General features: G+C 42.8%; 1 protein-coding gene across 1 annotated transcript; it reads right to left on the reverse strand.

Moving 5' to 3' along the window:
• Window positions 1–319: 319 nt before the first annotated feature.
• LOC136627391 (interleukin-7 receptor subunit alpha-like) lies at window positions 320–24,237 on the reverse strand. The gene is made up of 9 exons (XM_066602437.1): window positions 24,106–24,237; window positions 20,990–21,125; window positions 20,053–20,177; window positions 16,215–16,369; window positions 14,983–15,024; window positions 10,095–10,284; window positions 8,927–9,002; window positions 8,222–8,297; window positions 320–2,757 (listed from the first exon to the last, which is right to left on the reverse strand). The coding sequence occupies exons 1-9, from the start codon at window positions 24,185–24,187 to the stop codon at window positions 2,299–2,301; spliced, it is 1,341 nt and encodes a 446-aa protein (XP_066458534.1). The 5' UTR covers window positions 24,188–24,237; the 3' UTR covers window positions 320–2,298.
• Between the last annotated feature and the right edge of the window lie 702 nt (window positions 24,238–24,939).

Genomic DNA, 24,939 nt, shown 5'->3' on the forward strand with positions numbered 1-24,939 from the left:
CTTCTATATACAGAACCCCGTCATAATGCCATGTGCATGCAGCACTCTACGGGTGTGGCTGCCTTCAGTGCACCAAGAGAGGCAATCTCCATCATTGCTCTCCTGCATCCTTTTATCAGTGGCCTCCAATCCGTATCCCTCCACTTGCTGCTAAACTACAACTCCCAGCATCCTAGGAGCTGTAGCTTTGTGTCAGCTGGAGAGCCACAGGTTAGAGGTGCCTGTTATACTGTATATACAGTTCATCTGGAAAGTCTTCAGACCCTTTCACTTTTTTTTACATTTTGTTATGTTGTGGCCTTGTGCAACTCAGTGCCCCATAATGACAAAGTGGGAACAGAAGGTCAGAAATGTTTGTAAACTTTTTAGAAATGAAAAACATTTCGCACTGACATAAGTACTCACACCCTGTACTCAGTACTTAGATGAAGCACTTGGCAGTGATTACAGCCTCCAGTCTTCTCGGGGATGATGCCACAGGGTTGGCACACCTCTATACTTTGCTCCATTCAGCTTTCCCTCCACCCTGACCGGTCTCCCTGTCCCCCAGCATGATGCTGCCACCACCAGGTGTCACTGTAGGGATGGTATTGGGCAGGTGATGAGCGGCGCCTGGTTTTCTGTAGATATAATGCTTACACTGTGGCCAAAAAGTTCTGTCTTGGTTCCATCAGACCGGAGAATCTTGTTTTTCACAGTCAGAGTACTTGGCCAGAGTGACCATTGGGTTTTTGATCACCTCTCTTAACAAGGTCCTTCTCCCCCGATTACTTAGTTTGGTTAGTTGGCAGCTCTAGGAAAAGTCCTGGTTGCTCCAACCTTCTTCCATGTAAGAATTATGGGGGCCGCTGGGCTCTTGGGAACTTTCAGTGCAGCAGATATGCTTTTCCAGATCTGTGCCTCCACACAATCCTGTCTCTGAGCTCTGCAGGCAGTTCCTTCCTCCATATAGCTTAGTTTTGGCTCTGATATGCATTGTGAGCTGCAAGACTTTAAATAGATAGGTCATTTTTTTAGAATAATGTAAAATCAACTGAATTTCACACAGGTGATTCCAGTTAAGGTAAAGAAAGATGATCAAGAGAAATAGAGCTAAATGTCAATTGTCATACCGAAGGGTGTGAATACTTATGTCAATTCAAAATGTTTTTCTTTTTTTTTTTTAAATGTACAAAAAGTTCTAACATTCTGTTCTCACTTTGTTATAATGGGGTATTGAGTGCAGAATGATAGGGGGAAAGTTTTAATTTTTTTTTAATTTGCACAAGACCACAACATAACAAAATGCAAGAAGGGAAAGGGTCTGAAACCTTTCCAGACTCACTGTAAATTTAGACTTTTGGGCTTTGTATTTTGCAGAAGGGAATATTTATTTCAGCACTGAATAATTTTTACCACTATGTGGTGATTTAGAGTGAATTTGCTGCATGTGAGTTGATCAAAAGAGCAACAAACAGCACTTCCTGTGGTCAGGAGTGGTATTGCAAGTTCTATTATTTAAAAAAAATGACAATTTTGACATTCTTAACTGCATGAGGATGTAGTATTGATACCAAGTCCATTACATTCATTGCAAGTGACTCAAGAATATAAATCAAAAGAGCAACAAACAGCACTCCCTGTGGTCAATAGGGGTAATGCAACTTAAATGATTTAAACACATGTTCAATGACCCAAAGAAAGTGATAGAACCCCATTAATGGGCTAATAGTAGGTGGGAGATATTGGTTTTAGCTCTCCATTAAACTAGTTTGCCTCAACTGAATGGGGATGTAGTACTGATACCAGATTCATTACATTCCTGAGATCAATTTTCTGGACCTTTAAGCAATAACAGAAGCTGAAATAGCTGATTTTGATCACTTAGAAGGGGGTTCACATACTTTTGTACATGTAATGTATATATTTTATGCATCAACAGATGAAATAAAGGTCAATTACTCTTACAATGACCTTTAGCAGCTAATATGAGACATTCAGCGAGCATGAAGTAGTGGAGTGTTAATCAGATGATCTATGGATACTGGCAGAGCTGACATTTTTTGGATAGTAGTAACTGTAATTTACGCTTTTCTAGTTTTTTTTCCCAATATGAAGTGTAACAAGAGGCAGCTTACATCAAGGCTGGACACGGTATCGACCCAAAGCCCATACATTACAGCTGTGATACCAATGTATAGTGGATGGTAACTGCCTCTTAACATGCCTGCCACATACAGAGCCCCCCCTTGTGGCTTTATGGGGAAGTACTTCACTAAAGATGAGCTATTTTATCACAGTCGATGCTCCGATGAAACATTAGATATTATTTTTAGGGACTTGCTTTACAGCACTGCTGGGTGTCTTGAAGGCAGACATAGCAATGTAAATATCTTCCCAGCAAAGCCCCTTTAATCCATTTCCTGGATGTTTTACGGCCGCAGACATCATCCCATTGCTGTCGGTTGATGGGTTGCATTTCTCAGAGACATCATTGCCAGGTAGTAGAGTGACGATGCCAAAATTTAGCGGGTTTTCCAATTTGTTTTCTCCGTTATCTGCCAGATTTTTACATTGTCCACTGTTATTAGCATTAGTGGGAGGTCCTCTGCTGCCCTCTGCTGGAGACAGATTGATATGGCAGGCTGGTTTCTCAATGCTGCTGTCTGCGGTGCCGATCTCATGTTCGTCATCTGGGATCTCTTGTGCTTTGATATAATCTATTTTATTTATAGGTATGCTCTCGCAGTAATCAGGATTGAAGCTTGTATGGAAGTTCTGCAGGACAAATCATAAAAAATAATCACCTGTCAGTTGTGATACAACATGCTGGAAGTTGGCATTTTATGTTTGTACCATCAGCTAAAATTAAAGTTGTTATTATAATTATGCTTAGCATGATAAGAATAGTTTTCCTTACCTGTTGGCTTATCCCCTCTTGCCTCTCCCTCATAATTAGTTACTGGACTAATTATTTACTGTTATGGTCATCCCTCCCTGGTATTGATCTAAATGCTATTGATCCCAACTTGTCTGTGCCCTCTTATCCTCTGTCTCTGGTGTTTATCTAGTGCAAATTAAGTTCATCATGTTCCTGACCTCCCATGTGATCATGTGTTATAGTAAATACGTCTTTAGATTTGTTCCATTATGCCTGAGGAAGGACCCTGAGAGGTCCGAAAGCTCGCTATAACATCATGTGTCTTTGATAACCATTAAAAGGTTTTCTATCTGCAAGATTACTTGATTTCTCTTACTGAGAACAATCACATTTCCGTCCCTCATCTCCCGTGGATTCATGACCCTGGAAAAAAGGTTTCTTATTGCCTTCACCCCATTTCCCCATGACTCTAAAACTCATATCCCATAACATACAGGGTTTTAACTCACCCCTAAGCTCTCCAAGCCCTTAGATACTACAAAGGTATACAGGCGGATATTCTCTGTTCGTAAGAAACCCACTTCTCCAATAATTCATTCCCCCGTTATCTTTCCCCATTCTTCTCCACCCTTTATTCAACAATGGCCCCAACCAAAACCAAGGGAGTCACTATCTGCTTCAGTAGATCAGTCCCAATCACTCAGTTGTGGACCCTAAAGGCTGCTAGTTCTCCTCATGGGCACTATTTAAGACATACCGTAGACTATACTATTATACTACACCCCGAATACCAGACAGACTCACTTTTAATCTAAACTCCTTGAATTAATTAAAACTAGTAAAAATGGCACTGTAATCATATGTGTGATTCAAACGGTGTCCTATACCAAATATGGATAGAAATGCGATCTCTATGCCGTCCCCACTACCACAACCCCAACATTCAATGTCATGTGCCTTTAGAACATTACTTTCCCAATACCATCTGGTTGAATTACACCCATTTAGCAAAGACTTAGCACATTTTTCATCTCCTCACTCAATGTGCTCAAGAACAGACCACATCTTAATGCCAACTTCTTTTGTACTGCAGATAACGCAGTCTAAAATCCTTCCGGTTTCCCGGTCAGATCATTCCTCTATTTACATTTCATTCAACTCTTTCATATCTAAACCCACTAACCTGTCGTGGTCCGTCAATGACTCGCTTTTAGCTATCCCCGAGATTATGACCTCCCTCAAATCCCAAATAAACGGATACTTTGAAATCAACGGCCTTTTCGTCTCTTCTCTTATCGCTCTATAATTCAGAGTAACGATCCGCGCCACCATATAATAAATAATAAGAGTGACTAGCCTGGTGCACAGCGGGGTTCCCGTAGACCGTTAAATCATTGGGGAACACCCCGCCTGCACCTGTGATCCGAGTATGCCTGTAGTAATGTACGAAGAGACTTCAGATATCCTTCGATAGGGAAGGAGAGCCGCCGGAATGAAAGCAATCCCAAGGAGAGAAAACTTCCCTCAATGGGTGAAAACGAGCAAATCTTCAAATAGAAAAAACTCTTTCCGCGCTCCTGCTGGAGCTCCTCTTAGGAAAAAATGAACTGTCGTGGCAGACAGTATTTATATAAGATTGCATGCAAGTGGAATTCTTGCAGCAATAAGAATTCCACTTGCATGCAATCTTTGATTTGGAAATAAATTTATGATTAAGTTATATAAATACTGTCTGCCACGACAGTTCATTTTTTCCTAAGAGGAGCTCCAGCAGGAGCGCGGAAAGAGTTTTTTCTATTTGAAGATTTGCTCTTATCGCTCTATGGGAAGCACATAAAGTAGTGCTTCAAGTATTCGTTATTCAACTGACGGTTCAACGAAAAAGGGTACGGAGACCATGGCAACTAAAAAGTGAACAGAAATTCCTAACTCGAAGTGACAACTAAAAGCCATCCTTCAGCTACTAATATAAAAGTGCTTTTCCTAGCCGGAACAGAACTAGATTTATTTATGCCTCATGGATAGCATGGAACGGAAGATCAGGCGGTCAAATCAATGTTATGATACATTAAATAAGACACCCTCTACGCCACTTGCCCCTACACTCTGACGAGTCCCTTCTATAAACTGTGTACCAGAGGGGCCAAAATCACAGCAAACCCGTTAACCATAATCTCAGAATTTAAACAGTTCTTAAATAAACTTTCCTCTCAAGCTCAATCTGCGTCTCTAGAGCAACTGCCTTCATAGTACTCATTTAGCCAATTATTTCAATAATATGTGGGACGGTCAACCAGTAGGACAAACTTCTCTCTTGGCTGCCATCTCAATGACCCCTAAATCAGAGAAGGATCACCCTAACAAAAAAAATTCCAAATAAGCAAATAGGTGCAGCAGCACTCCACTGGAATGCACCATTAGGTGCAAGGTGTGGGTCTGGTGTGCAAAGCTCAGCAAGTCCTGACTCCAAGAACTAACAACGTCATCCAAATAGAAAGTGAATTGAGCAGCACAACCAGTGATTCCAAATAGTATTTCTTTATTGATCCATAAAGGGCAGAGCAGCAACGTTTCAACTCCTTCTGGAGCTTGACAAAGACTCCAGAAGGAGTTGAAATGTTGCTGCTCTGCCACTTAAACAAAATTATCATCCAATTTCTCTGATCAATGTAAATGTGAAGCTCCTAACTAACATTCTAGCTTCACGCCTTAACACCGCCTTACCAATGTTGATCAAGTTGGTTTTGTTTCAGGTCTCCAGACACGTGATAACATTCTCTGAATCACCCATCTCATACATTTATGCCAATCCTCTAGTATCCCTGCCTTGTTACTATCTCTAGACATATATAAAGCTTTTGACACCTTACGTTGGCCATACTTGTTTGTATAAGAACATTGGAAAAGCCCCAAATGAGATTCTAACATGGCTACAATATCGTATGTGTCCCCTAAAACATTTGTTAGATACAAGGGCTTCTGTTTGAACTATATCCCTACTCTCCGAGGCGCATGACAGGGATGCTCCTTATCATCCCTCTTGTTTATTCTAGCCATGGAGCCTTTAGCCATCAGAATAAGCAATAATTGAGATTACCTCAGTCCAAAATAAGCTTTGCACGTTTGCATGCGCAGACGACCTGTGCGGCGCGAGCACGCTGGAGCGGCCCCTTCAACGGGACAGAAGAGGCAGACTGCGCAAGTGCGTCTAATCGAGGCAGGAGAAGGATTCGGTCGGCGCCATGGAGACAGGGACGCCAACACAGGGGGGTAAGTATATAACTTCTGTATGGCCAATATTTAATGCACGATGTATATTACAAAGTGCATGTATATGGCCATACAGAAGTGTTTACCTTTACTTCATTTTGCGGGACAACCCCTTTAATAATCCTTGATTGCCATGAGGCATTTCTGAGGATCTTGACGCCATGGGTGAACTATATGTTTCCTTCACAAAACCTATCATTAATATCGCTATAAATTATCACGCTAGAAAAGCTTGTAACATTTTGTATGTTGTGTTCTACATTGTGACTTCACGAGAAATAACCCCCCCTTCCATTTCCCTTTACTCCCCATCCCCTTTAATAACTGTGCGTTGGGCCCTGGCCAGGCTATTAGTTGATGGATTGCTCCATAATGGGGTCAGAAATATAAAATACAATGGCAACAAATCTATGAGAAGCCCAATAAGCACCTATCAATTGTTTATATTTGGTTTTTCCCTATCCCTGGGCAGGTGTGGCCTCCAGACGTCTGATGTCCTATGTGTGTGTCAGATGGGTGATGCCTGACACTGTTCCCTTTGTTAGCATGGTGGCTGACTCTCTATTCCCCGTGGAGTGAGGACACTTGGACTGGCTATGGTATTCCATCTGTATGCATGTGGGCTCTGGGTGGGGTTCCTGTTGTATGTCATATGCACTACTTATTGTATGTTGGTGTGAACAGTGACTTGTGTTGTATGTCTGTGCTGGTGGCTAGACATGAGGTGTGAACAGTCCTCTACTGGGTTCAGTATGAACAGAGTCATGTCCTGCATGTGTGTTTTGTGCACTTCTCCAGGTTCCTAATCAGGGATAGCTAGGTCCTAGATGAAGACAGTGGGGCTGTCCTTATCAGGATGATTACCCCACTTTTAGGCAGGGGTTCCCCACTTTCCCTGATTACTAAGGGACTGGGGCCCTTCCATCATTGTCTGGAGAGACGTAATTTGTAGTGCAAATACTATGTGTGTTTGCGGTTTTAAATAGGACACGCTTGCATCCGCACGGAGGAGTGGTGCTCCAGTGCGCCAGGCGGATGTAACAACTCCCTTCAATATGTTCCCTACTACTTGCTAAATCTGCATTGGAGCTGTGTACACAAAATAGTGGATTTTTAACCCCTTACTGACCATCATTTGTAGTGCTGAACCCAACAGTCAAACACTGTATCAGGATGAAATCTGCTAAAAGTTCAGTTCAGTGCGGACCCAAACGTCTGGTAGTTCATCTTGGCTGAACCCACTAAAAGAAGAAGATATTTTCACCTTCTTCTCTTCCTTTTCTTCCATTTTATTTTGTTTTTTTCTTTTTTCTGCTCCTTTTTTCCCTCTCTTTCCTTCTTCATATTTTGCCTTCTTTTTCTTTCTTATTCTTATTTTTCCATTTTTTCCTTCTTTCCTCCTTTTTTTTATTTTTCCTTCTACCTATTTTGCCTTCTTGTTTATTCTTCTCTTGTCTTCTTTTTCATTCTTCTTTTCCCTCCTCCTTATTTACCTTCTATTTTCCTTTGCCTTCTTTTTCTTTTCCTTCTTATTTCGCCTTTTTTTTCATCAACTTTGTCTTGAAAAAACTCAAAGGTGCCTCTAGTTGACCTAAGAGTGTTATACAGGACTTTATGGCTCTTAAGCAGTGTTATACACCAGTTTTAGGGTATTAAATACACCCCTAGTTGACCTAAGAGTATTATAGAGGAGTTTCATGGCTCTTAGGCAGTGTTATACACCAGTTTTAAGGTATTCCTGAAGTTGTGGTTCAGTTTAAAAAATTTGGACCAAACCAAATTTGCCAAAATTTGGCGAACGGACCGAACTGAACTTTTCAAAAGTTTGCTCATTACTAATCATTAGTTGTCAGGTGGAGTAGAAAAATTCATATGTGTGGATAAAAATCACACCACTATGCCCTAATGACCGTGGGTCACAGAACACGGTACGATAGGCTGTAGGTTCTGAACCCCTGTCACAGGTAGTGTAAAGTGATATTGCACTGCATTGTAGTGTGAACACGTTTTTGTGCTTTTTTCCCATATAGTGAGTCTATAGAATCTCGTGACTTTGCATCTGAGCATTATGTCGATCAGTGCAGTACGTACCTGTTTTGGCTTGTTACAAAATTTCTCCAGCGTTTTTTTATGATCTGGGATTTCGGGCCATATGAAGGGCTTAATTCTGCAAATGTAAAGGTAAAGACGGTCATCTCTTCATAGAAAACAATGTTCATTCAGCAACTACCAAAAATCAGTTACAAGAACAGCCTTACAGATAGAGAGTAGAGATGAGCGAGTATACTCGCTAAGGCACATTACTCGAGCGAGTAGTGCCTTAGCCGAGTATCTCCCCGCTCGTCTCTAAAGATTCGGGGGCCGGCGCGGGAGAGCGGGGAGGAACGGAGAGGAGATCTCTCTCTCCCCCCCCCCCCCCGCTTCCCTCCTGCTCCCCGCCGCAACTCACCTGTCACCGGCGCCGGCCCCCGAATCTTTAGAGACGAGCGGGGAGATACTCGGCTAAGGCACTACTCGCTCGAGTAATGTGCCTTAGCTAGTATACTCGCTCATCTCTAATAGAGAGGATTTACTAATCCTAGCGTGTGAACTTGGAAATACACCAAATTTATCACAGTGGCTAATACTGCATGACAGGTTTGATGTGTCATCGGACACTTTTGTCTGAAATTATACAACCTTTTAGTTGTATTGGTGTACTCCAAAACTTTATGCCAAACTTTTTGCATTGATGTGCAGTTCACACTAACTGATATTTGTTTGCACTTACTACATATAAAACTTTTGTATACTTACCTTTTCCAAAATACGGCAATTAATATAACTGCAACCAACAAGAAAAAAGGGATGCTGATATAGGCGACCAAATACCCTTGGAAAGAAATAGACAAAGAAGCAGGTAAATAACATATAATGTACATTAGTCTGTGTGTAAGTTGTAAAGGGTATATGTACCTTTCAGCACAACCTTAATGTTTACATATAGAATTATGTAGTTTATATAAATGATAAGTCACTGTGTACATACATTACTTATTGTGTAGTGATCCAGAGTTACATCTAGTATTATACTCCAGAGCTGCACTCACTATTCTGCTAGTGGAGTCACTGTGTACATACATTACTTATCCTGTACTGATCCTGAGTTACCTCCTGTATTATACTCCAGAGCTGCACTCACTATTCTGCTGGTGGAGTCACTGTGTACATGCATTACTTATCCTGTACTGATCCTGAGTTACATATTGTATTATACTCCAGAGCTGTACTCACTATTCTGCTGGTGGAGTCACTGTGTACATACATTACTTATCCTGTACTGATCCTGAGTTACATCCTGTATTATACCCCAGAGCTGCACTCACTATACTGTTGGTGGGGTCACTGTGTACATACATTACTTATCCTGTACTGATCCTCAGTTACATCCTGTATTATACTCCAGAGCTGCACTCACTATTCTGCTGGAGGAGTCACTGTGTACATACATTACTTATCCTGTACTGACCCTGAGTTACATCCTGTATTATACTCCAGAGCTGTACTCACTATTCTGCTGGTGAAGTCACTGTGTACATGCATTACTTATCCTGTACTGATCCTGAGTTACATCATGTATTATACTCCAGAGCTGCACTCACTATTCTGCTGGTGGAGTCACTGTGTACATACATTACTTATCCTGTACTGCTCCTGAGTTACATCCTGTATTATACTCCAGAGCTGCCCTCACTATTCTGCTGGTGGAGTCACTGTGTACATACATTACTTATCCTGTACTGCTCCTGAGTTACATCTTGTATTATACTCCAGAGCTGCACTCACTATTCTGTTGGTAGAGTCACTGTGTACATACATTACTTATCCTGTACTGATCCTGAGTTACATCCTGTGTTATACTTCGGAGCTGCACTCACTATTCTTCTGGTGGAGTCACTGTGTAAAAGCAGTACTATGACATTACCTCCTGTATTATACACTGATGCCTCAACGTCGGTGTCTTCTGTTCTGAACGTTGATATTGGGCTCCAGGGGCTCCAGGAGCCATGAAAGTGTTCTCCTGTTGGAATTGATCTGGCCCTGGCCTCAAACTTTGTGGAATATTCTAGATTTCTCTTCGGAACATAAAAGCTGTCTTTTAAATTTTGAAAACACTAAGAAAAAGAGGAGAAGGAGATAAGCAGGATGCAGAGACAGCTTCTATAGAAACTCCAGGAGATTAAAGGGTTAATACTGGACTCTATATAGTGTGAATTGAGAAAGCTTCCTCACCCTGCTGATAAATGGTTCCATTCGGAACTAGCAGGGCTGTGTACAGTGCAGGGGCCCAGGCTGGTACTTGTTTTCTTACTATATACCTCTACTGAGTGGCATGGGGGGCAAGGGCTTATGAGGGGCAATATCACCGAGTGCTGACCTGCAAAAGGAATGCTCATATGGGGCAGTATGGGTCAGTATTACTGAGTGGGAGCCTATATGGAACATTGTTACTGACTGGGAGTCTTTATGGAGCATTGTTACTGAGTTGGGCCTATATAGAACATTATTACTGAGTGAGGGCCTATATGGGAAATTATCACTGAGCGGGAGTCTATATGGAGCATTATCACTGAGTGGGTGCTATATGGGGCATTATTACTGAGTGGGGGCCTATATGGAGCATTATCACTGAGTGGGGGCCTATATGGAACATTATCACTGAGTGGGTGGTATATGGGGCATTATTACTGAGTGGGGGCCTATATGGAGCATTATCACTGAGTGGGTGCTATATGGGGCATTATTACTGAGTGGGGGCCTATATAGAGCATTATCACTGAGTGGGTGCTATATGGGGCATTATTACTGAGTGGGGGCCTATATGGAGCATTATCACTGAGTGAGTGCTATATGGGGCATTATTACTGAGTGGGTGCTATATGGAGCATTATCACTGATTGGGGGCCTATATGGAACATTATCACTGAGTGGGGGCCTATATGCAACATTATTACTGAGTGGGAGTCTTTATGGAGCATTGTTACTGAGTTGGGCCTATATGGAACATTATTACTGAGTGGGTGCCTATATGGGGCATTATTACTGAGTGGGGGCCTATATGGAGCATTATCACTGAGTGTGGGCCTATATGGAACATTATCACTGAGTGTGGGCCTATATGGAACATTATCACTGAGTGGGGGCCTATATAGAACATTATTACTGAGTGGGTGCCTATATGGAACATTATTACTGAGTGGGTGCCTATATGGGGCATTATTACTGAGTGGGGGCCTATATGGAGCATTATCACTGAGTGTGGGCCTATATGGAACATTATCACTGAGTGTGGGCCTATATGGAACATTATCACTGAGTGGGGGCCTATATAGAACATTATTACTGAGTGGGTGCCTATATGGGGCATTATTACTGAGTGGGGGCCTATATGGAACATTATTACTGACTGGGAGTCTTTATGGAGCATTGTTACTGAGTCGGGCCTATATGGAACATTATTACTGAGTGGGTGCCTATATGGTGCATTATTACTAAGTGGGGGCCTATATAGAACATTATTACCTAGTGGAGGCCTATATAGGGTGTAGGCATTTAAAGGGTGAAGCTGTGGATGGAGTGCATCTCCCTCCCAGGGTTTTAGTCTGAACAGGGTGGCAGTCCAGTCCACAACTTCACCCTAGCTCTGAGGAAGCTCAGCTGAGGGCACTGACCCCGTTACTGGGGCATGAAAGGCTGCAGCTCCCAAGGAGTCAGTGTCTAACAGCTTGATGTGGGATTACCACTTGCCTGATGGACCTGAGCACCCTGCGTGGTGCAGATTTGAATGGACTATGTCATATGGATCTTTTGACGGCCTGAGGAGAGGCATACAGCCTGACAGCCTGAGGGGGAAGCCTCTGAACACCTTGTATGGTGCAACTTGCATTTGTGTTTTGTATGGACTTGAGCACCCTGCGTGGTGCCTCTACTAGTTTGAAGGACTTTTTCTGTGTTGCTGTGCTGGAAAAATAAAGCTGAAGCAAGTTTTATTCCACTTTCTCTTCCTGTGTCTCGCTGTCGCCCCTCCCCTGGAGGATGCTTTATCGCATTGGGAATTACCACTGCGTGGGGGCCTATATGGAGCATTATCACGGAGTGGGGGCCTGTGAGCTGCATTATTACTGAGTGGGGGTCTTTATGGAGCATTATTACTGAGTCTGGCCTATATAGAACATTATTACTGAGTGGGTGCCTACATGGGGCACTATTACTGAGGCTTCTTTCACACGAGCGCATATCAGCTGTCCGTTTTCACAGCCGGCCGATATACGCTACATTGTTAGTAAAAACATCTGGTGAACGGGTGCACAAATCAAATGTTTGTGCACCTGTTCATATGGCCTGGTGAGGCCGGCGCAAATGCGCTGACCTCAGCAGGCCATTTCCCATCTCTCCCCATTGCAGGCTAAGCTGTCTTCCTCCCAGCTCGCTTTGTGCAATGGGAGGGGGTGGGACGAGGGCGGAGCCTAGCGCCGGTCTGCCCCGTCTACTCCAATTGATGACTATTAACAAGGGGCGGGGAGAGGGCTGGTGCTTAGCTCCGCCCCATCCTACCCTTGTCTATAGCATAAATGGGAGGAAGCGGGGCGGATCGGCGCTTGGCTCTGCCCTGCCCCCTCCCATTGCACAGAACGAGTGGGGAGGAAGACAGGTGAGCCTGCACGGGGAGAGTAGAACAGAGGGAGGGAGTTTAGTAGCCACGCTGCTAAACTCCCTCCCTCTTACGGCCGCTGCCATGGGCTCCCATAGGAGCCCATGCAGCAGCCGACGTGTTCCGGCCCAAAACATAGTTCCAGTCTATATAGAACATTATAACTGAGTGGGGGCCTATAGGGAACATTATTACTGAGTGGGGCCTGTGAGGTGCATTATTACTGATTGAGCGCATAAAGAGAGCATTATTATTGAGTCAGGGCACTTTTGCTGTACGTCGGAAATGTCAAGTGGCCCTTACGATGTGGGGCCCACAAGGAGCAGAAAAGCTGGGATACTATTACTGTGTATCACCGGGTATGATGGTCCTGTAATCATTTGTACAGTCTGTAAAGTGCCTGTGTAGATCCAGTATATACTGCGATACGGTGACTGTATGGAGGGGTAATGATGGTCTTTGTATAGTGTTTTGTTCAGTAACACTATGGTGGTATTTTTTAGCCCCCATATAGTTTTATTATTGGTAATATTGATATTTGAGGTGGTCTTTATTCAGTGACTGTTTGTTGGTATTAATCACTATAATCATAAAACGCAAAACACGAGGGGGGAGTCCTTGGAGCCACAAAATCTGGTGCAACCATATCAAAAACATGAACCCTGCCCTCACCGGACCAACAGGCTCAGGGGCAACACAAGCCACCCATTGGGTGGCTACTACTACCATAACTTACAGCCCGAGGGAGTCTACTGCCCCTCCACCAGCCAAGTCACCAGACACCATACACCATACAAATTAACACAAAGGAGGGAGTCTTAGCAGGTGAGACCGTGCCCACCCAACTCCCCCCCCCCCCCCCCTACAATTTCCAATGACTCCAAGGACCCTCCACCTGCCACAGCTGCCATGACAAGAATCAAACTCTCCCTCACCTAACCATAACTATCGGGTGGGACTCGCTCTTCTTCTTCAAAGATGACGCTGACCGCGACCCACCCTCCTTAAACAACCCCGTGCATCCTTCTCTCTCCTCCAATCACTGCATTACCCCCTGCATTATTGGTGCAGATTTTGATGTGGACTCACAGCATATTTCACTCTTTGAAGGGATGAATTCTGCTGCGGATCCACATCAAAATCAGCCCCAAATCTGCTACCTATGAACATAACCTTAGGGGCAATCATATTGGGACTATAGGGCTGGGTTCCCACGAGATGTAAATCTCATGGAATGTCCGCAGCTGGACCGCATGGAAAAAGCCAATCAGATTGACATACCACGGCTTTGATATCTGCGTGGCATGTCAATTTCAGCGCGGCTTGGCCGCAGAGTGTGGACAAGAATTTTGCAAATCTCATCCACTTTGCAGCATTTCCGCCCTGTGTGAACCCAGCCTCTTAATTAGAAAAAAAAAAGTTAAAAAAGTAAAAAAAAAACTTTCCCCATATGTATAATAAAAACAAATCAAAACAAAACCCCCCCAAAACATATTAGGTATCACCGCATCCATAAAAGTCCGATCTATCATTGTAATGTATTATTTTGTATCCTGCACGATGGAACTGCACTTTTTTTAGTCACCCTGTCTCTAAGAAAAAAAATTAATAAAAAGCGATCAAAAGTCACATGACCTTCAAAATGGAACTAATCGAAGCAACAGGACGTCCTTCAAAAAATGAGCCCTCACTCAACTATGTCGACAGAAAACGAAAAAAGTTATGGCAGTCAGAAGATGGCGGCGGAAAAAAAATATCTTGGAAAAAATAAAAATTTTTAAAAGTAGTAAGGCGAGAAAAAAAATGCATAAATTTGGTAGCCTACTAATCCTACTGACCCATACAATAAGTTTATCATGTCATTTTTGCTACAATATGTACGCTGTGGGAACAAGACTCTCCCAAAGATGGCAGAATTTGTTTTTTTTTTCATTTCACTCCACTTAGAAATTTTTTAAAAGTTTTTTTAACACAATATATGGCCCATTAAATAGTATCATTGAAAAATACAACTTGTCCCGCAAAAAACAAGCCCTCATACAGCGACGTCAATTGATAAATCCTTCCTTTATACTTTCCACATCATTTGGGTCCATCCCCACAGTTAGCAGCACCCATGGGCCATGTTTATTTGATGGCTATACGGGCTTCCTGTACTTACCACCTTGTGACCGCCACTATTAGGGGTTTCATCTTTACAATTCTGCAACATAGAAAAATACATTTATTTATAACACGGTGACAAATCTCCATTGCAGGAAATGCGACTTATTAGTAGTGTCTATACCACAGTGCTAACCACAGGTACGTCCCCAACAAGAGGCACCAACATACTCCTGCTGCCTATAGAATAGTGCCAGCCATAGTAGTGATTATTGTCCCAGTCCTGTGGCATCACTCTGTTCATTATCTCTGTACTGTGACATCACTGTGCTTATTATTGAACTCCCAGCTTGGAGGTGTGTGGGTGTGGTGTTCAAATCCCACCTAGAATAATATCTGCATGGACTTGGAAGACCTCCGTCCAGATGTTGCCCGTGGTCAGATTTGAGAAATCCAGCATTGCAAAGCAGCAGCACTAACAACTGAGCCACCACATCTGTCTACTCTGCTCCGGAGGAGACGAAGATCAAGAAGAATAACCAGAAGCAGAACGAAAAAGATCACCATCCAGATGTTGCCCATGGACGGATTTGAACCTAGAACTTGGCTAATGAGCCACCACACTTCTTCTACCTTCTTCAGAGGAGGAGGAAGAGGAGGAGGAGGAGGAGGAGGAGGAGGAGGAGGAGGAGAAGAAGAAGATGGAGAAGAAAAAGGAAAATAACCAAATAGAGAACATAAAACTTCATGCAGATATGGTCCATAGTAAGCCTGTACTGTGACATCACTGCATTTATTATCTCTGTACTGTGGCATCACTGTGTATATTATCCCTGTACTGTGACATCACTGTGTATATTATCCCTGTACTGTGACATCACTGTGTTTATTATCTCTGTACTGTGACATCACTGTGTTTATTATCTCTGTACTGTGACATCACTGTGTTTATTATCTCTGTACTGTGACATCACTGTGTTTATTATCCCTGTACTGTGACATCACTGTGTTTATTATCTCTGTACTGTGACATCACTGTGTTTATTATCTCTGTACTGTGACATCACTGTGTTTATTATCTCTGTACTGTGACATCACTGTGTTTATTATCCCTGTACTGTGGCATCACTGTGTATATTATCTCTGTACATTAAGCAGCCCAAAATAATCACAAACTGTTTTGAAGTCACTGCTGAAGGTGATAATGATTCCAGTTTTGCAACAGGACCTCATGGTTACTTGTTACACCCCTGAAGGACATCCCTCTAAGCCTATGTGGGCTCCTCTTACCGGCCACTGTGTTCCTTCCTTGCGCAGAACAAGTTCATGATACAAATGGTCAGTTAGATAGTCGTCATCTTCATAACTCAAAAAAATATCGAACTCGTATTCCTTTGACTGTTTGTTGTACCAGATGGTTATATTGGTTGGACTGTCAGGAATTGCTAAAAATACAAAGAAAAAGAGTCAACGGACTTTGACAAATGGACACAACTATAGCTGTAACATCTACAAGGAGTCCACTGGCAGCACCCAGGGAAATATCTTCTGGCCATAGCCAGTGTGTCCAGTGTAGCCATTGTTCTATGAGCTAAATTAGCCTGAGGCAGAACCCTGAGAGGTTCGAAAGCTCGCTATAACGTATTTTTGTTAGCCATTAAAAGGTATCATATCTACAAGATGACTTGGTTTCTCTTGCTGGGAACAATCACATTTTGGACTCCAGACTGATACATTGTACATAGCTAGTTCTGCTCTAAGCAGAGCAGTGGATACAATCAGAGGCGTAACTTGAAGCTCCTGGGCCCGGTGCAAAATCTGTAACAGGGCCCTCAACTATAATGCTTTATTCATAGCCCCCTGCTTCCAATATGGAGAAGAGAGGCCTTATGGGCCCCCCAAGGCACTTGGGCCTGGGTGCAACCGCATCCCCTGCACCCCCTATAGTTACGCCCCTGGATACAATTGTATCCAGTGTAGACAATGCTCTATGAGCTAAACAGCCCGGACTCCAGACTGATACATTGTGCATAGCTAGTCCTGCTCTCAGCAGATCAGTGGATACAATTGTATCGAGTCTAGACAATGCTCTGTGAGCTAAACACATCAGTAGCAGCTGCACAAGTCTCTCTCCTAGGCTCTGTTCAGATCATGTTATGCAGCCTACATAAAGGCTGGTTTACATGGGCCGATGATCACTCAAAGGACGATTTGAGTGACAGCTTTGAGTGATCATTTTGCATAAAGTGTTAAGTAGCTACTCAGCTACTTAAGAGCAATTAAGTGTGCAAAGGAAGCCTTCATTGAAAGCAGTTAATAGCCCAAGGCTATTATCTGAGCTCAGATCCTTTGGTCTCCAGGGAGAAACAATGTTATCAGCACTCCCCCCCTGGAGAACTGCTGATAAGAGTGAATGCCGATTTTTAGGTTAGCTTGAATTTAACGATCACCTAGCAGTGCCCGAAAAGGGGATGATGGGCGCACATTTACACGCACTGATTGTCGCTATAACAATCGCTGATTAGCGATTTTTAAGCGATCATCTGCTGGTGTAAATGGGCCTTTAGAGATTTATGGAAGGACTCCTGACATAGATCTCCAACAGAAGGCTGCAAAGTATCCCTCTACGTCAGCATACAATGGCATCTGATGCCCATATGACCCCTTCCCTTTATGAGAACCAATGAAGCCATACAGCACAGCTAGCTGCCACTCTGTAGCACATGTATGTGACTCCCATCATCTCCTGTGGGATCACAATGGGCAGAATATCAGTGCCCTCTGCCACCCTGGGAAGAGTTGCATCTATTCTGCTCCACCTGCACATGTGTGATAGTGTCGCACGGAGGATCCAGGTGATCTCTTTTGTTCCAAGAAGCCGCAAGTCTGGCTCCACCCTGTACGGCTGTATAATCACCGCTAGTGCAATAACATAATAGATCATTCCTACTAGGCAGGGTGCACATTTGTGTTACTAAAACATCTGTGTCACATACACAAACAATTGTCTTATATTATACGGGTACAACTCCATGTGACCTCCGTATTCTGTCCATATTCAGTCCGTCTGACAGGTTTTTTTCTCTGTGTGCCACGCTTTTTTCTCATATGCAAAAAAACTGATACAAGGTCTATTCTTTTTTTTTTTGCAAAAATGGATAGCACATGGATGGCATTTTTTCTCTCCTCATTGACTTGAATGGATGAGTCTTGTCCATAAAGTGGATCAGAATACTGTGTGCGATGTGCTTTTTCATGCATTCCATGCTTGCGTGCAAAGACTCACTAGTGTGTGCTGCCATGTTGAGTAATACGGGTCTATTTTTTTTTTTATGCCTGAGGCATCAAAAACATCAAGCAGCCTCTCTCTAGGAGTCAGAACAAGTCATATACTAAGGGCTCCTTCACACTGGCTAGGACGATATCCGGCCATGAATCACGGCCTGATATCCCACTTTCCACCATGTGACAGCACCATGGATAGTAACATAGTATGGTAGGCCGAATGAAGACAATGTCCATCTAGTTCAGCCTGTTTAACCTCCTAGTTGATTCAGAGGAAGGCAAAAACCCCAAGAGGCAGAAGCCAATTAGCACCGGTGACCAGAACTGTACACAGTATTGCATGTGAGTCCTGACAAGTGCCTTATATAGTGGGAGGATAATGTTCTCGTCCCTCGCCCCTATACCTCTTTTAATGCACCCCAAGACTTTATTTGCTTTTGCAGCAGCTGACTGGCATTGATTGCTCCAGTTTAGTCTACAATCCACTAGTACCCCCAGGTCTTTTTCCATCTCCCTTTTCCCTAGCTGTATCACATTTAGTGTATATTGGTGACATCTGTTTCTCCTGCCCATGTGCATAACCTTACATTTTTCAACATTGAACTTCATTTGCCATTTTCCTGCCCAAGCCCCCAGCTTATCTAGGTCCGTTTGTAGCCGTACATTGTCCTCCGTTGCATTGATTATATTGTATAATTTTGTGTCATCTGCAAATATTGATATTTTACTGTGCAGCCCCTCTATCAGGTCGTTGATAAATATATTGAACAGAATGGGGCCTAATACTGAGCCCTGTGGCACCCCACTAGCGACGGTGGCCCAATCAGAGTACGAACCATTTATTACCAGCCTCTGCTTTCTATCATTGAGCCAATTCTTTACCCACTTACACACGTTTTCACCCAATCCGAGCCGTCTCATTTTATATATCAGCCTATTATGGGACACGGTGTCAAATCCTTTAGAGAAGTCCAGATATACAAGATCAATAGACTCTCCAAGGTCCAGCCTAGAACTTACTTCATCGTAGAAGCTGATCAGATTGGTCTGACATGATCAACCCTTCATGAACCCATGCTGGTGAGGAGTTATTCCGTTGTTCTCCTTGAGGTCCCCTTCGGTGGCGTCTCTCAGAAACCCCTTGAATATTTTTCCCATTACTGAAGTGAGACTTACCGGCCTGTAGTTACCAGGCTCACTTTTGGTCCCCTTTTTGTAAATTGGAACCACGTTGGCAATGCGCTAATCCAATGGTACAACCCCGGTCTTGATAGTTTCCATAAATATTAGATATAGTAGCCTAGCTATCACATAACTTAGTTCCCTTAGTATCCTTGGGTGTATTCCATCTGGGCCTGGCAATTATCGATTTTAATCTTCTTTAACCTGTTCCGCACTTCCTCCTGTGTTAGGTATGAGATATTTTGTGCGGGGTTCATTTTATTCCCCTGCAGCTCATGTGGCATTTCCTTTTCGTTTGTGAATACGCTTGAAAAAAAAAACTATTTAATAGATTTGCCTTCCCTCCATCATGGTTGGATGGTTGCCCAGCTTTGGTGGAACTTTACCCACCTCATTAGCCTCTATACTTAGTAGTTTCCAAGGCTTAGAGGGAACATTTCATGTACCTCTACAGTATGTATATACACGGGAGTTTGAGCTCTGAATCAGAAACCCTGAGATCTTGCCAATATAAAGAAATAATGCAGAATTAATCAGAAGGTAATTTTGGACCTAACAACCAGATGATGATAATACGCGAACTCCATCATTCACTTTAAACCTCATCACCTTCATTACAATGTAATTGCAGACAACAGTCAAGGTGAAATAAGCATCTTACCTATGTCCTTAATATTAAACATTTTACAGTGTTCTGATTTCCCCCAGACCAGGCAAACGTTATACTCTTTCAAAAACACATGAAACGTAACATGTTTGTTTTCGGTCCAAGGTTTTGATTCGTCTCTATGAAACATAATAGAGAATGAATGGAGCATCCGGAAAAACAGCATTAGGGTAAAAACACCACAATGTAAACATGTGCTAATCAGAAGAAGGTGCGGATGGAAGTAGCAGCATCTTTGCTCCATAGTTATAGGCTTTAAGGACATCAATAAAGCAGTTGGACCAAAAACTTCATTTAGAGAGGCTTCTGCGTGACTTAACAATGATGGCTTATTCTTAAGATATGCCATCATCACTGGCATTGCTTAGCACCTGGCACCAAGGGCATGCAAGTCTTTTTCAGGTGCCTCAGGTCTCTTGGCACCAGCTAACACCATATTCAATAATATCCATGTCTTCACCCTCAACCTCTTCTGCATGATACCTCAGATTTTTATCAATACCCCTGTCTGTCCATGCGGACATCAATAGCAGGGGAGGATGGGAATACAGCACTTGCTGAGCCAAAACCTCCACCGATCAAACACTGGGTGCCTATCCCGAGGTTCAACCATCAATGTTTACACCCAAAAGAATGTGTATAACACCCAGAACTTCTGTTTGAGCTCTGGACCCCAGAAGGCCAAAAAGCCTGAGAAAACCTAAATATCTTCTCTTATGTTGAAATAATTTCTGTTCAGTTATTTCTTATATAGTTATGCCCAGTGAATGTAAGTGATAACCAATATGGTCGCCACTAAAGCTCCCACATGGGCCTTCACTATGTCTTCCCAGTTTCCAATATTGGGCAGGTTTGCTGTTGAAGTGTCAGTAGCCATGTTGGTTGTTACACATTCTTTTCTTACATTATAGTAATCCATTTGGGAACTTACCCAACTCTAAAAGCAATATTCTTCACCTTCCTGGGAGGTAACTTTGTCACATGGCATAAAAGGCGTACGTTGCCAATAAGAATTGTGGAAGAACAGTTAAAGTCTAGTAGCGTTGCATTTTCAGGCTCTTCATCATCTTTAAGAAGATAAAAAAATGGTTCCAGAAAGATGTTATCTCCATAAAAAGTTCAGTCACTGTAAACATAAATTATATTACTTATCCTGTATTGAACTCCAGAACAGAACTCACTGTTCTGCTGGTGGAGTCACTGGGTACATACATTACTTATCCTGTACTGACCCTGAGTTACATCCTGTATTATACTCCAGAGGAGCGCTCACTATTCTGCTGGAGGAGTCACTGTGTACATACATTACTTATCCTGTGCTGATCCTGAGTTACATCCAGTATTATACTCCAGAGCTGCACTCACTATTCTGCTGGTGGAGTCACTGAGTACATACATTACTTATCCTGTACTGATCCTGAGTTACATCCTGTATTATACTTCAGAGCTTCACTCACTATTCTGCTGGAGGAGTCACTGTGTACATACATTACTTATCCTGTACTGATCCTGAGTTACATCCAGTATTATACTCCAGAGCTGCACTCACTGTTCTGCTTGTGAAGTCACTGTGTACATACATTACTTATCCTGTACTGATCCTGAGTTACATCCTATATTATACTCCAGAGCTGTACTCTCTATTCTGCTGGTGGAGTCACTGAGTACATACATTACTTATCCTGTACTGATCCTGAGTTACATCATGTATTATACTCCAGAGCTGCACTCACTATTCTGCTGGTGAAGTCACTGAGTACATACATTACTTATCCTGTACTGATCCTGAGTTACATCCTGTATTATACTCCAGAGCTGCACTCACTATTCAGCTGGTGAAGTCACTGTATACATACATTACTTATCCTGTACTGATCCCGAGGTACATCGTGTATTATACTCCAGAGCGGCACTCACTATATTGCTGGTGGAGTCACTGTGTACATACATTACTTATCCTGTAGTGATCCTCAGTTATATCCTGTATTATACCCAAGAGCTGCACTCACTATTCTGCTGGTGAAGTCACTGTGTACATACATTACTTATCCTGTACTGATCCTGAGTTACATCATGTATTATACTCCAGAGCTGCACTCACTATTCTGCTGGTGGAGTCACTCTGTACATACATTACTTATCCTGTACTGATCCTCGGGTACATCCTGTATTATACTCCAGAGCTGCACTCACTATGCTGCTGGTGGAGTCACTGTATACATACATTACTTATCCTGTACTGATCCTGAGTTACAGCTTGTATTATACTCCAGAGCTGCACTCACTATGCTGCTGGTGGAGTCACTCTGTATATACATTACTTATCCTGTACTGATCCTGAGTTACATCCTGTATTATACTCCAGAGCTGCGCTCACTATTCTGCTGGTGGAGTCACTGTGTACATACATTACTTATCCTGTACTGATCCTGAGTTACATCCTGTATTATACTCCAGAGCTGCACTCACTATTCTGCTGGTGGAGTCACTCTGTACATACATTACTTATCCTGTACTGATCCTGAGTTACATCCTGTATTATACTCCAGAGCAGCGCTCACTATTCTGCTGGTGGAGTCACTGTGTATATACATTACTTATCCTGTATTGTACTCCAGAGCAGCGCTCAATTTTTTTGCTGGTGGACTCACTCTGTACATACATGACTTATCCTGTACTCATCCTGAGTTTCATGCTGTACTTTTTACTGTGTCCTACAAAAGGTCATTCCTTGGTATGAAAGAGGGCGTTGCCTAAATGTGACACCTAGTGCCAAAAATTGCACCAAGAGTGGCATAACTTTTGCTATAAACTGTGCATTTGGCATAGTCTGCAGCTCAGTACTAGTACAGATTATGATTAAAAGGTGGTAATAAGCTAGGGTAGACAGTCCTAAAATTCAACACATTTGTCATTCCGCTTTGATGAACTGGCACACTTTAAACTTTCTAGTCAGAGTCTGCACTGTCAAATTGTCAAAGGTGAGGAAAAGAAACACAGTTTGTAAGTGAATGAGAACATTCTTGCCTCCATTCAGATTTAGTAACCCTCTACATAGCTAGTCCTGCTCTCAGCTGAGAAGTGGATACAATTGTATCCAGTGTAGACAATGCTCTATGAGCTAAACAGCCTGGACTCCGGACTGATACATTGTACATTGCTAGTCCTGCTCTCAGCTGAGAAGTGGATACAATTGTATCCAGTGTAGACAATGCTCTGTGAGCTGAACAGCCCGGACTCCAGACTGATACATTGTACATAGCTAGTCCTGCTCTCAGCTGAGAAGTGGATACAATTATATCCAGCATAGACAATGCTCTGTGAGCTAAACAGCCTGGACTCCGGACTGATACATTGTACATTGCTAGTCCTGCTCTCAGCTGAGAAGTGGATACAATTATATCCAGTGTAGACAATGCTCTGTGAGCTAAACAGCCCGGACTCCAGACTGATACATTGTACATAGCTAGTCCTGCTCTCAGCTGAGAAGTGGATACAATTATATCCAGTGTAGACAATGCTCTGTGAGCTAAACAGCCCGGACTCCAGACTGATACATTGTACATAGCTAGTCCTGCTCTCAGCTGAGAAGTGGATACAATTATATCCAGTGTAGACAATGCTCTGTGAGCTAAACATAGCAGCAGCAGCTACACAGATCTCTCTGCTACTTTGGTACAATGTATCAGTCTGGGGTCCAGGCTGTTTAGCTCACAGAGTATTATCTACACTGGATACAACTGTATCCACTCCTCAGCTGAGGATTACTACATGGTTACTGCCTATAGATGCAAACGAGCGTTCTCGGTCACTGTGCACAGACACTTTAAAATGTTAAGAAGTTAAAGTATAAAGTGTATCAGAAAGTTGTTTTTCAAACATCGATATCTCATCTTCCACTGAAACGTTTCTGCCCCCCTCAAGGAAACAAATGTCATTCAAGATAATAACAAGAACGCACAAACAAGTCATCTGTTGTCAGAAATAAAAAGTGCAAATGACTGTATCTCTACCGACCATAAAATCTGAGAAATGTGCAATATTTACCATCTTCCCCGGAGAAGTTTCCACTTTGCTGCAGACAAGAAGGGATCAGGAGAAAGAGAAGTGCAAGAGGCGAGGCGTGCATGATATCGAGCCTTCTGCTAGTAGACCATCTCTGATTCCACCACAGCCCTGTACACGTAGTAAGTACTTCTGAAGTAAAACCACAGCCAGGAGGAAATATAGACGCACCAATGAGGGGCGAGAGCTACAGAGGAAAGTACCAAGAATATTTCTGAAGTGTTCTGATATGAAGATCTAGATAAAACATTCATATACCGTTAAAAGATACAAATTACTACTGTAATGATCTCCCCTGCGTCCTGACCCCTCACATGCAGCTTTTCCTCTTTTGGTCTTTTTAGCTTTTTTTTTTTAAAGAAAAATGGTAACCTTTTTAAGATTTTCAATAAGGCTCTGAGTTGGTGCCCGGTATGTACTCCCATAGGTGCTGTCTATGGTAATCATATAAAGAAAGTATGCCAGCAGCACTATAACTGCACCACTCCTGTGGTCGGATCAACCTCGAATAATGCACCAGCCATCCAGAGCCAGACTACCTCCGTAGTATATCCTCAATCCATAAAGAATATGGCAGCATCCATGGGTGTTTTAACCCTTTCCAATCCAATTTGTATCCTGGTTTTCCTAGGGGGCTTACTCTTTTTCTGCCGTTATACAACAGCGCTATATGCTGACTAAAGCCAGTACTGCATGAGGTGACACATTGGATAGGCTCTGACAGCAGAGAGGCTGGCAATATACAGTCAGAGAACCCTGACGGATGTCTTCTAATATGGGAGCTGTATCATGTTGTCTTCAGAGGTCAGACAGTGG

Source organism: Eleutherodactylus coqui, chromosome 5 (assembly GCF_035609145.1).
Source record: "Eleutherodactylus coqui strain aEleCoq1 chromosome 5, aEleCoq1.hap1, whole genome shotgun sequence".
Taxonomy (NCBI): domain Eukaryota; kingdom Metazoa; phylum Chordata; class Amphibia; order Anura; family Eleutherodactylidae; genus Eleutherodactylus; species Eleutherodactylus coqui.

Bases quoted from the DNA above. Each gene is read 5' to 3' on its own strand.
- LOC136627391 (XM_066602437.1), bottom strand. From the start codon at position 24,187: ATGCACGCCTCGCCTCTTGCACTTCTCTTTCTCCTGATCCCTTCTTGT. The intron at 21,126-24,105 runs GTAAATATTGCA...ATCTTCTTAAAG, and splicing joins AAACTTCTCCGGGGAAGATG to ATGATGAAGAGCCTGAAAAT. The intron at 20,178-20,989 runs GTAAGTTCCCAA...TATGTTTCATAG, and splicing joins AATATTGCTTTTAGAGTTGG to AGACGAATCAAAACCTTGGA.